The 15,237-nt window shown below is 51.3% G+C and overlaps 1 protein-coding gene across 1 annotated transcript in view; it reads left to right on the top strand.

The window, feature by feature from the left end:
- Window positions 1-605: 605 nt before the first annotated feature.
- The window catches only part of LOC142310604 (alpha-2-macroglobulin-like protein 1), a 291,878-nt gene continuing 277,246 nt past the window's right edge, over window positions 606-15,237 (top strand). Inside the window, exons 1-6 of the mRNA XM_075348122.1 lie at window positions 606-742; window positions 1,373-1,556; window positions 7,491-7,656; window positions 9,326-9,378; window positions 11,257-11,277; window positions 13,415-13,568. Of these exons, the coding sequence (XP_075204237.1) occupies window positions 606-742; window positions 1,373-1,556; window positions 7,491-7,656; window positions 9,326-9,378; window positions 11,257-11,277; window positions 13,415-13,568 (715 nt within the window). The remainder of the gene's footprint in view (window positions 743-1,372; window positions 1,557-7,490; window positions 7,657-9,325; window positions 9,379-11,256; window positions 11,278-13,414; window positions 13,569-15,237) is intronic.

The raw sequence follows: 15,237 nt of genomic DNA, 5'->3' as shown, positions 1-15,237 counted from the left end.
GACCTGTATCCTCGATGCAGCGTGGTCAGGGGACCTGTATCCTCGGTGCAGCGTGGTCGGGGGACCTGTATCCTCGGTGCAGCGTAGTCGGGGACCTGTATCCTCGGTACAGCGTGGTCGGGGGACCTGTATCCTGGTGCAGTGTGGTCAGGGGACCTGTATCCTCGGTGCAGCGTGGTCGGGGGACCTGTATCCTGGTGCAGTGTGGTCGGGGGACCTGTATCCTCGGTGCAGCGTGGTCGGGGGACCTGTATCCTCGGTGCAGCGTGGTCGGGGGACCTGTATCCTTGGTGCAGCGTGGTCGGGGGACCTGTATCCTCGGTGCAGCGTGGTCGGGGGACCTGTATCCTCGGTTCAGCGTGGTCGGGGGACCTGTATCCTTCGTACAGCGTGGTCGGGGGACCTGTATCCTTGGTGCAGCGTGGTCGGGGGACCTGTATCCTTGGTGCAGCGTGGTCGGGGGACCTGTATCCTCGGTGCAGTGTGGTTGGGGACCTGTATCCTCGGTGCAGCGTGGTCGGGGGACCTGTATCCTCGGTGCAGCGTGGTCGGGGGACCTGTATCCTCGGTGCAGTGTGGTTGGGGACCTGTATCCTCGGTGCAGCATGGTCGGGGGACCTCTATCCTCGGTGCAGCGTGGTCGGGGGACCTGTATCCTCGGTGCAGTGTGGTTGGGGACCTGTATCCTCGGTGCAGCGTGGTCGGGGGACCTGTATCCTTGGTGCAGCGTGGTCGGGGGACCGTATCCTCGGTGCAGCGTGGTCGGGGGACCTGTATCCTTGGTGCAGCGTGGTCGGGGGACCTGTATCCTCGGTGCAGTGTGGTTGGGGACCTGTATCCTTGGTGCAGCGTGGTCGGGGGACCTGTATCCTTGGTACAGCCTGGTCGGGGGACCTGTATCCTCGGTGCAGTGTGGTTGGGGACCTGTATCCTCGGTGCAGCGTGGTCGGGAGACCTGTATCCTCGGTGCAGCGTGGTCGGGGGACCGTATCCTCGGTGTAGCGTGGTCGGGGGACCTGTATCCTCGGTGTAGCGTGGTCGGGGGACCTGTATCCTCGGTGCAGCGTGGTCGGGGGACCTGTATCCTCGGTGCAGCGTGGTCGGGAGACCTGTATCCTCGGTGCAGCGTGGTCGGGGGACCTGTATCCTCGGTGCAGCGTGGTCGGGGGACCTGTATCCTCGGTGCAGCGTGGTCGGGGGACCTGTATCCTCGGTGCAGCGTGGTCGGGGGACCTGTATCCTCGGTGCAGCGTGGTCGGGGGACCTGTATCCTTAGTGTAGCGTGGTCGGGGGACCTGTATCCTCGGTCAGGGGCCACGTGTCCTGCCTCTGCTCTTTTTCACAGTCAGGATTTGTTTTCTTGTCGTTGCAGAAGCTTCGGACTTTTCGTCCCTCCGGACCTGTATCACCCATCCACAGCCAAGTTCTGCTTGCACCTCTCCTCGGACCGGCAGGGCTACGAGTACATATCGGTGGATCTGAAGACCTCGTCTGGCGGTGTGACCCTGTATACGGTTCAGCCAGACAGCCCCACATGGCAGTGCCCGTCATTCCAGGTGCCCAGCCCCCATTCATCATATACAATGTGCACTTAACTTCTCCTCCAGAAGGATGAAAGCTCTCACCAGTGCCCCCTACTGGCGATAATGACCCTGTAGTTCCGTGTCTCACCCCAGCCACATGACTAGCGGTATTACATTAAAGGGTTGGACGCCATATTACAGCGCAGCTGTCTCCCGTGTATGCCTCTGCAGGGGCCGGACTCTTCCTTCTAGATGGGAGCTAATTTACATATGCTTTCCCACAGAGCATTGCATCACAGAGCCCATACTTTACCTGCATCTAATGACAGCAGCACCGCTCAGCATCAGATGTGTATGTGAGATGGTATCAGAGGCTGCCGAGCCTCCTCAGATACCACTGAACTTATCTCCCCACTATGTGTAACTACCTCCCCACTATGTGTAACTACCTCCCCACTATGTGTAACTACCTCCCCACTATGCGTAACTACCTCCCCACTATGTGTAACTACCTCCCCACTATGTGTAACTACCTCCCCACTATGCGTAACTACCTCCCCACTATGCGTAACTACCTCCCCACTATGCGTAACTACCTCCCCACTGTGTGTAACTACCTCCCCACTATGCGTAACTACCTCCGCACTATGCGTAACTACCTCCCCACTGTGTGTAACTACCTCCCCACTGTGTGTAACTACCTCCCCACTGTGTGTAGCTACCTCCCCACTGTGTGTAACTACCTCCCCACTATGTGTAACTAACTCCCCATTATGTGTAACTACCTCCCCACTATGTGTAACTACCTCCCCATTATGTGTAACTACCTCCCCACTATGTGTAACTACCTCCCCACTATGTGTAACTACCTCCCCACTATGTGTAACTACCTCCCCACTATGTGTAACTACCTCCCCATTATGTGTAACTACCTCCCCACTATGTGTAACCACCTCCCCATTATGTGTAACCACCTCCCCATTGTGTGTAACTACCTCCCCACTATGCATAACCACCTCCCACTATGTGTAACTACCTCCCCATTGTGTGTAACTACCTCCCCACTATGTGTAACTACCTCCCCACTATGTGTAACCACCTCCCCATTATGTGTAACCACCTCCCCATTATGTGTAACCACCTCCCCACTATGTGTAACTACCTCCCCACTATGTGTAACTACCTCCCCACTATGTGTAACTACCTCCCCACTATGTGTAACTACCTCCCCATTATGTGTAACTACCTCCCCACTATGTGTAACTACCTCCCCACTATGTGTAACTACCTCCCCACTATGTGTAACTACCTCCCCACTATGTGTAACTACCTCCCCACTATGTGTAACCACCTCCCCACTATGTGTAACTACCTCCCCACTATGTGTAACTACCTCCCCACTATGTGTAACTACCTCCCCATTATGTGTAACTACCTCCCCATTATGTGTAACTACCTCCCCATTATGTGTAACTACCTCCCCACTGTGTAACCACCTCCCCACTATGTGTAACTACCTCCCCACTATGTGTAACTACCTCCCCACTATGTGTAACCACCTCCCCACTATGTGTAACCACCTCCCCACTATGTGTAACCACCTCCCCATTATGTGTAACTACCTCCCCACTATGTGTAACCACCTCCCCACTATGTGTAACTACCTCCCCATTATGTGTAACCACCTCCCCATTATGTGTAACTACCTCCCCACTATGTGTAACCACCTCCCCACTATGTGTAACCATCTCCCCACTGTGCAACCACCTCCCCACTATGTGTAACTACCACCCCACTGTGTAACCACCTCCCCACTATGTGTAACTACCTCCCCATTATGTGTAACTACCTCCCCATTATGTGTAACTACCTCCCCACTATGTGTAACTACCTCCCCATTATGTGTAACTACCTCCCCATTATGTGTAACTACCTCCCCATTATGTGTAACCACCTCCCCACTATGTGTAACTACCTCCCCACTGTGTAACCACCTCCCCACTATGTGTAACCACCTCCCCACTATGTGTAACCACCTCCCCACTATGTGTAACTACCTCCCCATTATGTGTAACTATCTCCCCACTATGTGTAACCACCTCCCCACTATGTGTAACTACCTCCCCACTATGCGTAACTACCTCCCCACTATGTGTAACCACCTCCCCACTATGTGTAACCACTTCCCCACTATGCGTAACTACCTCCCCACTATGCGTAACTACCTCCCCACTATGCGTAACTACCTCCCCACTATGCGTAACTACCTCCCCACTATGTGTAACCACCTCCCCACTATGTGTAACTACCTCCCCACTATGTGTAACTACCTCCCCACTATGTGTAACCACCTCCCCACTATGTGTAACTACCTCCCCACTATGTGTAACCACCTCCCCACTATGTGTAACCACTTCCCCACTCTGCGTAACTACCTCCCCATTATGTGTAACCACCTCCCCACTATGTGTAACCACCTCCCCACTATGTGTAACCACCTCCCCACTATGTGTAACCACCTCCCCACTATGTGTAACAACCTCCCCACTATGTGTAACCACCTCCCCACTATGTGTAACCACCTCCCCACTATGTGTAACCACCTCCCCACTATGTGTAACCACCTCCCCACTGTGTAACCACCTCCCCACTATGTGTAACAACCTCCCCACTATGTGTAACTACCTCCCCACTGTGTAACCACCTCCCCACTATGTGTAACTACCTCCCCACTATGTGTAACTACCTCCCCACTATGTGTAACCACCTCCCCACTATGTGTAACCACCTCCCCACTATGTGTAACTACCTCCCCACTGTGTAACCACCTCCCCACTATGTGTAACTACCTCCCCACTATGTGTAACTACCTCCCCACTATGTGTAACTACCTCCCCACTATGGCTAACTACCTCCCCACTATGTGTAACCACCTCCCCACTATGTGTAACTACCTCCCCATTATGTGTAACTACCTCCCCATTATGTGTAACTACCTCCCCACTATGTGTAACTACCTCCCCATTATGTGTAACTACCTCCCCATTATGTGTAACTACCTCCCCATTATGTGTAACCACCTCCCCACTATGTGTAACTACCTCCCCACTGTGTAACCACCTCCCCACTATGTGTAACCACCTCCCCACTATGTGTAACCACCTCCCCACTATGTGTAACTACCTCCCCATTATGTGTAACTATCTCCCCACTATGTGTAACCACCTCCCCACTATGTGTAACTACCTCCCCACTATGCGTAACTACCTCCCCACTATGTGTAACCACCTCCCCACTATGTGTAACCACTTCCCCACTATGCGTAACTACCTCCCCACTATGCGTAACTACCTCCCCACTATGCGTAACTACCTCCCCACTATGCGTAACTACCTCCCCACTATGTGTAACTACCTCCCCACTATGTGTAACCACCTCCCCACTATGTGTAACTACCTCCCCACTATGTGTAACCACCTCCCCACTATGTGTAACTACCTCCCCACTATGTGTAACTACCTCCCCACTATGTGTAACCACCTCCCCACTATGTGTAACTACCTCCCCACTATGTGTAACCACCTCCCCACTATGTGTAACCACTTCCCCACTCTGCGTAACTACCTCCCCATTATGTGTAACCACCTCCCCACTATGTGTAACCACCTCCCCACTATGTGTAACCACCTCCCCACTATGTGTAACCACCTCCCCACTATGTGTAACCACCTCCCCACTATGTGTAACAACCTCCCCACTATGTGTAACAACCTCCCCACTATGTGTAACCACCTCCCCACTATGTGTAACCACCTCCCCACTATGTGTAACCACCTCCCCACTATGTGTAACCACCTCCCCACTATGTGTAACCACCTCCCCACTATGTGTAACCACCTCCCCACTATGTGTAACCACCTCCCCACTATGTGTAACAACCTCCCCACTATGTGTAACCACCTCCCCACTATGTGTAACCACCTCCCCACTATGTGTAACCACCTCCCCACTATGTGTAACCACCTCCCCACTATGTGTAACCACCTCCCCACTATGTGTAACCACCTCCCCACTATGTGTAACCACCTCCCCACTGTGTAACCACCTCCCCACTATGTGTAACAACCTCCCCACTATGTGTAACCACCTCCCCACTGTGTAACTACCTCCCCACTATGTGTAACTACCTCCCCACTATGTGTAACTACCTCCCCACTATGTGTAACTACCTCCCCACTATGTGTAACCACCTCCCCACTATGTGTAACCACCTCCCCACTATGTGTAACCACCTCCCCACTATGTGTAACAACCTCCCCACTATGTGTTACCACCTCCCCACTATGTGTAACCACCTCCCCACTATGTGTAACCACCTCCCCACTATGTGTAACCACCTCCCCACTATGTGTAACCACCTCCCCACTATGTGTAACAACCTCCCCACTATGTGTTACCACCTCCCCACTATGTGTAACCACCTCCCCACTATGTGTAACAACCTCCCCACTATGTGTAACCACCTCCCCACTGTGTAACTACCTCCCCACTATGTGTAACTACCTCCCCACTATGTGTAACTACCTCCCCACTATGTGTAACTACCTCCCCACTATGTGTAACCACCTCCCCACTATGTGTAACCACCTCCCCACTATGTGTAACCACCTCCCCACTATGTGTAACAACCTCCCCACTATGTGTTACCACCTCCCCACTATGTGTAACCACCTCCCCACTATGTGTAACAACCTCCCCACTATGTGTAATTACCTCCCCACTATGTGTAACCACCTCCCCACTATGTGTAACTACCTCCCCACTATGTGTAACCACTTCCCCACTCTGCGTAACTACCTCCCCATTATGTGTAACTAACTCCCCACTATGTGTAACTATCTCCCCACTATGTGTAACCACCTCCCCACTATGTGTAACTACCTCCCCACTATGTGTAACTACCTCCCCACTATGTGTAACCACCTCCCCACTATGTGTAACTACCTCCCCACTGTGTAACCACCTCCCCACTATGTGTAACCACCTCCCCACTATGTGTAAACACCTCCCCACTATGCGTAACTACCTCCCCACTATGCGTAACTACCTCCCCACTATGCGTAACCACCTCCCCACTATGTGTAACCACCTCCCCACTATGTGTAACCACCTCCCCACTATGTGTAACTACCTCCCCACTATGTGTAACTACCTCCCCTCTATGTGTAACCACCTCCCCACTGTGTAACCACCTCCCCACTATGTGTAACCACCTCCCCACTATGTGTAAACACCTCCCCACTATGCGTAACTACCTCCCCACTATGCGTAACTACCTCCCCACTATGCGTAACTACCTCCCCACTATGTGTAACTACCTCCCCACTATGCGTAACTACCTCCCCACTATGTGTAACCACCTCCCCACTATGTGTAACCACCTCCCCACAATGTGTAACCACCTCCCCACTGTGTGTAACTACCTCCCCACTATGTGTAACCACCTCCCCACTATGCGTAACTACCTCCCCACTATGCGTAACTACCTCCCCACTATGCGTAACTACCTCCCCACTATGTGTAACCACCTCCCCACTATGCGTAACTACCTCCCCACTATGTGTAACCACCTCCCCACTATGTGTAACTACCTCCCCACAATGTGTAACCACCTCCCCACTGTGTGTAACCACCTCCCCACTATGTGTAACTACCTCCCCACTATGTGTAACTACCTCCCCACTATGTGTAACTACCTCCCCACTATGTGTAACCACCTCCCCACTGTGTGTAACCACCTCCCCACTATGTGTAACTACCTCCGCACTATGTGTAACTACCTCCCCACTATGTGTAACTACCTCCCCACTATGTGTAACCACCTCCCCACTATGTGTAACCACCTCCCCACTATGTGTAACCACCTCCCCACTATGTGTAACCACCTCCCCGTTATGTGTCCCGCAGGTCCCGGAACCTGCAGGCGATACAGAGAAAGCCACCATTATCATCCAGGGTCAGGAGATCGGTGGTAAAACGACTGAGCTCAGCTCCCAAGATGTCACCCTGAGGAAGAAAACCACCGGGACCTTCATCCAATCAGACAAAGCCGTGTACAAACGAGGACAAACAGGTGAGGGTCGGGACCTCCGCTGTACACCTGTGACATCTGTGCCTGCCCTTCCTGCGTCTGCCACCAGGCGGCGCTGCCTCGTCACTGGTCTCCTCTGGGACTTGTAGTCCCATCTGTATAGAAGTAACTGCCGATTGCTCCAATAATTACATCCAGTTGAGTTTGGAAGAATAGAGATAGAATTGTGGGAAAGAGAAGGAAGGGGACGCACGAGCCTAACCCCGGCCATTAATGTCTTCATCAGCGGATGAAATCACACAAACATGACCGCTAGAGATGGACGGCTTATAGCCAGGACCCCACAATTAGGAGGAATTTATCCTACAGACCAAGGGGGTCCCGGAAGGTTCCACCTAAAGAGGACTTAAGGCCCCGTTACACGCTACGATTTATCTGATGATCTCGTTAGCGATGTGACATGAACAGATCGTTGTTACGATTTGCCGAGATCGCACATAGGTCGTTTATTAGCGGTCACACGTACACATCTCACAAACGACGCTACATCATTCAGCGATATATTGTTTGACCCCAGCGGTCGTGTGGATGTTGTCCGTCGTTGGCGGGGTGTCACACGTAGCAATATGTCTGCTGCGTTCCAAACGACGCTACATCATTCAGCGATATATTGTTTGACCACGGCGGTCGTGTGGATGTTGTCCGTCGTTGGCAGGGTGTCACACGTAGCAATATGTCTGCTGCGTTCCAAACGACGCTACATCATTCAGCGATATATTGTTTGACCACGGCGGTCGTGTGGATGTTGTTCGTCGTTGGCAGGGTGTCACACGTAGCAATATGTCTGATGCGTTCCAAACGACAAACAATATTTTGAAATATATTATATTTTGAAATATATTGTCAACAATCAACGATTTTCACCCTATTTGCGATCGTTCGGAGTCGCACGTAGGTGTCACACGCAACGACGTCGCTAACGATGCCGGAAGCGCGTCACGGAATCCGTGACCCCGACGACATATTATCAGATAAATAGTAGTGTGTAACGCCGCCTTTACACTCCAGATCTAAGGCATCTACATGCAGATGGCCGCTGACACCCATAGGAGCGTCCCTCTTCTCCCTTATCACCCTTTCTGCCTGGCCGTGCTCCACCAGAGAAATATTATCTCCTCCTGGCTCAGCCCAAAAAAGCCGCGTATCCATCAAAAGCAACAAAACCCCCTGAGAACATTGAGGTATTACAGGATATTTACCAAAGTATTCCAATAGGACATGAAAAGCCTCTAGAAAATGCAACAAACCGGTCTCTGCCATAAAACTAGATACATCGTGGCCATAAAACGTCTCGTAGACGTCGTCTGGTTCCCGGGGAATCGTGGACGAGGTCTTGTATGTGGAGGTCTCATAGCGGAGTCTCATAGCGGAGTCTCATAGCGGAGTCTCATAGCAGACCCCCATGATGGAGGGGCTGGGGGGCAGCAGTCAGGAGGAGAGGACTCCGGAGTCTGGAGGAACCTCGCCTTCACTCACCGTCTCCAGATATCTACATCGTCCCCGATTCATTGCTTTAATGTTTATCAATTGTGAAAATAAACCGAATTAGTAATGGGGGAGGGGACCACCATATCTGTGACGTGACCCCTCGCTCATCACATGTGCAGTATGGAGCCTGACCTCACCGGACACGTGTCTTCTTTGCCCTCAGCCATGTTTCGCCTTGTGACTCTGGACCAGGACTCGGCAGTGCTGAACCAGACGGTGAGTGCGGGAGTTATTACATTGCATGGATTTATAGCAGATTCGTCGCTCGCTGGATTGTCATAATCTCATCTTATTCCGTGTTAAATAGGAATATTGTAAATCTGGTTCTCGTAGTCCTGCGTCTGTGGTGAGGTGTACCGAGCAGCCCGCTGCCGGACGTCAGATCCTTCTCACTACGGCTGAGATCACACCTCCGGGATCATCCGCTAGAACGGATCCAGCAGCAAACACAACTTTTTTTTGTCCATTTTTGATTTTTTGATTTTTGCAGCATCTGTTTTATCACATTGGAGTTTATGGAGGACGGAGCCGTTATCTGATCACTATTCATATTCTATTTTAAACTGATCCAGTAAGAAAAAGCAGATCCTCTACAAATGCAAGAAAAACAGGCGATAAATAGCGATCAGGTAACGGATCCATCCTCCATACACTGCAATGTTACAAAAAACAGATCCTGCCACAAAATAGTTCAGTACTTCTGGATCCGTTCTAATGGACGATTACTGGAAATGTGAACTCAGCCCAGAGAAGCAGCGCCGGATCAGAGGACAAGACATCCGGAGGTGGCGGCCACAGAGCGGATACAGGGGCCGTCCCCCCGAGCCCCCCGGTCTCCTGACCATCCTCTCCTTCATCTCTGCACTGTCCACACAGCAGAAGGCCGCTTCACACGTCCATAGAAGAACACATATCCATCCATCCACATGTCAGCCAGCAGCAGATCCTTCTCTTCCTGCTGATGGACGAGGCCTCAGGATATCCTGGGTGCGGTTGACAGACGAGGCCTCAGGGTATCCTGGGCACTGCTCACGGACAAGGCCTCAGGATATCCTGGGCGCTGCTAATGGACGAGGCCTCGAGAGATCCCTGGCGCTGCTCACAGATGAGGCCTTGGGATATCCTGGGCGCTACTGACGGATGAGGCCTCGGGGTATCCTAGGCGCTGCTGACGGACGAGGCCACCTTGCTGTATGGAGTAGGCGGTCAGTGCAGCAGCAGATTGGATGCCACCATTGATCCCCTCGCAGCTGAACATTTTCTGTTCACGGTGGGAGCCGGTGGTGGCAGTATCAGCACGGACCGCACCACTGTTATTGATCCTCTGCTTTCAGTCAGCGTTGTCCCTGTTCAGTCTCTCACCCACACTGTGCCCTGGTACAATATGGAGTTACACAGGAACGCTCCTGTGACAGGGTCCTTCTCCCATATCACACAATCAATAGAGCGGGAGATGAGTGAACCATCCAAGAATATTTATTCCAAGCAAATCAAATGGTCCATAAAATAATCCACCATACAGAGGGTAAAAATAGTCCAGAAACACAAATATAGTCCAGTCAGCGCATTAATGTCCCGGGGATCAGTCACACTCCTCCAGCAGTCCTTCTCCAGGGAAATCGGGGTTTCTCACAGTCTCTCTCGGGTGCTGGCCGCAGCCTCAGCTTCTCCCTCAGAGGTTCAATCTTGCTTCTTCTCTGTTGTAAATCTCACCCAGAATCACTAATCCCCCAGGTTAGCAGAGAGTTTAGGTGGATCCCAGACCCACCTCCCCTACACCTAGGGCAGAAACACTACAGGGGGGAATTACCTACAGACAATACAATGTACACACAAGCAATACAAATAATGGACAGAGAACAACGCCTAAAATACGAACCTACACAACATGATACACAGTACACCATATCCCACCATCACAGCTCCTCCCTCCTTTTCCTATATGTTCCTCTCCCTGACATTGTAACAAACCTCCAGCAGTGAGATCAGGATGTGATCATTGTGGATCTATGAGAAGTAGGTCCTGGATCCTCAGAGCCGCTGCAGCCGGTGATCGCTCCTCCTGAGTAACCAGATCTCTTTCTCTCTTTTCAGTATTCGCTGGTGGAGATTCAGGTGAGAAACTTCTCCCATATATATGGTGTCTGGGGAAATCAGGTGGGAGAGAATGAGGACCTCCAAGATATACGGATGAGACCCCTCTAAGGAGACCGAGACATCACAGATGAGACCCCTCTAAGTAGACCGAGACATCACAGATAAGATCCCACTGATCAGACAGAAACATCATAGATGAGACCCCTCTAAGGAGACCGAGACATCAAAGATGAGACCCCTCTAAGGAGACCGAGACATCACAGATGAGACCCCTCTGAGGAGACCGAGACATCACAGATGAGACCCCTCTAAGGGGACCGAGACATCACAGATGAGACCCCTCTGAGGAGACCGAGACATCACAGATGAGACCCCTCTGAGGAGACCGAGACATCACAGATGAGACCCCTCTGAGGAGACAGAGACATCACAGATGAGACCCCTCTAAGGAGACCGAGACATCAAAGATGAGACCCCTCTAAGGAGACCGAGACATCACAGATGAGACCCCTCTAAGTAGACCGAGACATCACAGATAAGATCCCACTGATGAGACAGAAACATCATAGATGAGACCCCACTAAGGAGACTGAGACATCACAGATGAGACCCCTCTAAGGAGACCGAGACATCACAGATGAGACCCCTCTAAGGAGACCGAGACATCACAGATGAGACCCCTCTGAGGAGACCGAGACATCACAGATGAGACCCCTCTGAGGAGACCGAGACATCACAGATGAGACCCCTCTGAGGAGACCGAGACATCACAGATGAGACCCCTCTGAGGAGACCGAGACATCAAAGATGAGACCCCTCTAAGTAGACCGAGACATCACAGATGAGACCCCTCTGAGGAGACCGAGACATCAAAGATGAGACCCCTCTAAGGAGACCGAGACATCACAGATGAGACCCCTTTAAGTAGACCGAGACATCACAGATAAGATCCCACTGATGAGACAGAAACATCATAGATGAGACCCCACTAAGGAGACTGAGACATCACAGATGAGACCCCTCTAAGGAGACCGAGACATCACAGATGAGACCCCTCTGAGGAGACCGAGACATCACAGATGAGACCCCTCTGAGGAGACCGAGACATCAAAGATGAGACCCCTCTAAGTAGACCGAGACATCACAGATAAGATCCCACTGATGAGACAGAAACATCATAGATGAGACCCCTCTAAGGAGACTGAGACATCACAGATGAGACCCCTCTGAGGAGACCGAGACATCACAGATGAGACCCCTCTGAGGAGACCGAGACATCACAGATGAGACCCCTCTAAGTAGACCGAGACATCACAGATGAGACCCCTCTGAGGAGACCGAGACATCACAGATGAGACCCCTCTGAGGAGACCGAGACATCACAGATGAGACCCCTCTGAGGAGACCGAGACATCACAGATGAGACCCCTCTGAGGAGACCGAGACATCACAGATGAGACCCCTCTGAGGAGACCGAGACATCAAAGATGAGACCCCTCTAAGGAGACCGAGACATCACAGATGAGACCCCTCTAAGTAGACCGAGACATCACAGATAAGATCCCACTGATGAGACAGAAACATCATAGATGAGACCCCTCTGAGGAGACCGAGACATCACAGATGAGACCCCTCTGAGGAGACCGAGACATCACAGATGAGACCCCTCTGAGGAGACCGAGACATCACAGATGAGACCCCTCTGAGGAGACCGAGACATCACAGATGAGACCCCTCTAAGGAGACCGAGACATCACAGATGAGACCCCTCTAAGTAGACCGAGACATCACAGATGAGACCCCTCTGAGGAGACCGAGACATCACAGATGAGACCCCTCTAAGTAGACCGAGACATCACAGATAAGATCCCACTGATGAGACAGAAACATCATAGATGAGACCCCTCTGAGGAGACCGAGACATCACAGATGAGACCCCTCTGAGGAGACCGAGACATCACAGATGAGACCCCTCTGAGGAGACAGAGATATCACAGATAAGACCCCTCTGAGGAGACAGAGATATCACAGATAAGACCCCTCTGAGGAGACAGAGATATCACAGATAAGACCCCTCTGAGGAGACATCGCGGCTTTCTCATATTTTTGGGGCCGTTTCTATATTTCCTGACTGAGATCTTTCTCTCATCTGCAGGATCCTCAGAGAAATCGCATCGCACAATGGAAGAACGTCCACGCCGACTCCGGCATCGCACAACTCCAGTACGACTTATCTCCAGAGGCCGCGCTGGGGGCCTACAAAGTCCAGACCGAGAAGGGGAGCCACAGCTTCAGTGTGGAGGAATATAGTGAGTACAGCGCCAAAATCCTGACCGTACATGTCCCCGGCAGTCCCATGTAACACCACAGATAACACAGTGATAGCTCTCTGAGTACAGATAATGTAGTAGATGTCGCCTGCAGTCCTATGTAACAGCACAGATAACACAGGGATATCTCTGAGTACAGATAATGTAGTAGATGTCACCTGCAGTCCTATGTAACACCACAGATAACACAGTGATATCTCTGAGTACAGATAATGTAGTAGATGTCACCTGCAGTCCTATGTAACACCACAGATAACACAGTGATATCCCTGAGTACAGATAATGTAGTAGATGTCACCTGCAGTCCTATGTAACACCACAGATAACACAGTGATATCTCTGAGTACAGATAATGCAGTAGATGTCCCCGGCAGTCCCATGTAACACCACAGATAACACAGTGATAGCTCTCTGAGTACAGATAATGTAGTAGATGTCGCCTGCAGTCCTATGTAACACCACAGATAACACAGTGATATCTCTGAGTACAGATAATGTAGTAGATGTCACCTGCAGTCCTATGTAACACCACAGATAACACAGTGATATCTCTGAGTACAGATAATGTAGTAGATGTCACCTGCAGTCCTATGTAACACCACAGATAACACAGTGATATCTCTGAGTACAGATAATGTAGTAGATGTCCCCTGCAGTCCTATGTAACACCACAGATAACACAGTGATATCTCTCTGAGTACAGATAATGTAGTAGATGTCACCTGCAGTCCTATGTAACACCACAGATAACACAGTGATATCTCTGAGTACAGGTAATGTAGTAGATGTCACCTGCAGTCCTATGTAATACCACAGATAACACAGTGATATCTCTGAGTACAGATAATGCAGTAGATGTCACCTGCAGTCCTATGTAACACCACAGATAACACAGTGATATCTCTGAGTACAGATAATGCAGTAGATGTCACATGCAGTCCTATGTAACACCACAGATAACACAGTGATATCTCTGAGTACAGATAATGTAGTAGATGTCACCTGCAGTCCCATGTAACACCACAGATAACACAGTGATAGCTCTGAGTACAGATAATGTAGTAGATGTCACCTGCAGTCCTATGTAACACCACAGATAACACAGTGATATCTCTCTGAGTACAGATAATGTAGTAGATGTCACCTGCAGTCCTATGTAACACCACAGATAACAGTGATATCTCTCTGAGTACAGATAATGTAGTTGATGTCACCTGCAGTCCCATGTAACGGAGTACTGAGCAGTGTAGGGAAGTGTTCAGCTCTGTGGTGATGTATAAGCAGTAACATTAGGACATGTCCCCTCGGTACTGTGCGGTGCAGCTGTATATATCCAGCTCTGTGAGATAAACACTTACTAGACAGAATCTGCAGGATGATGGACGCTGTGGGGCAGCTTTGTGCAATGTCGGTGGTTCTGTCGAGGGCGGGGAGGCCGCCGCCGCCGCTGAGCGCTCGCCAACGCTCGGGTTCGCCGCTGCTGCTTGGTGGCTCGAGCGGTGGGCCGGATCGGAGGACTCGAGCGGCGCTCCTCGCCCGTGAGTGAAAGGGGTGGTTGGTTTGGGGGATTTAGTCCGTGACACCACCCACGGGTCGTGGTGAAGATGGGCACCACCGCTGCTGGTGACGGGGATCCCGGGAGTGATGG

The sequence above is a fragment of the Anomaloglossus baeobatrachus genome, chromosome 5 (genome assembly GCF_048569485.1).
Source record: "Anomaloglossus baeobatrachus isolate aAnoBae1 chromosome 5, aAnoBae1.hap1, whole genome shotgun sequence".
Lineage (NCBI taxonomy): Eukaryota > Metazoa > Chordata > Amphibia > Anura > Aromobatidae > Anomaloglossus > Anomaloglossus baeobatrachus.
The sequence above is the reverse complement of the archived record's forward strand: the minus strand, read 5'-3'. Positions and strand labels throughout refer to the sequence as shown.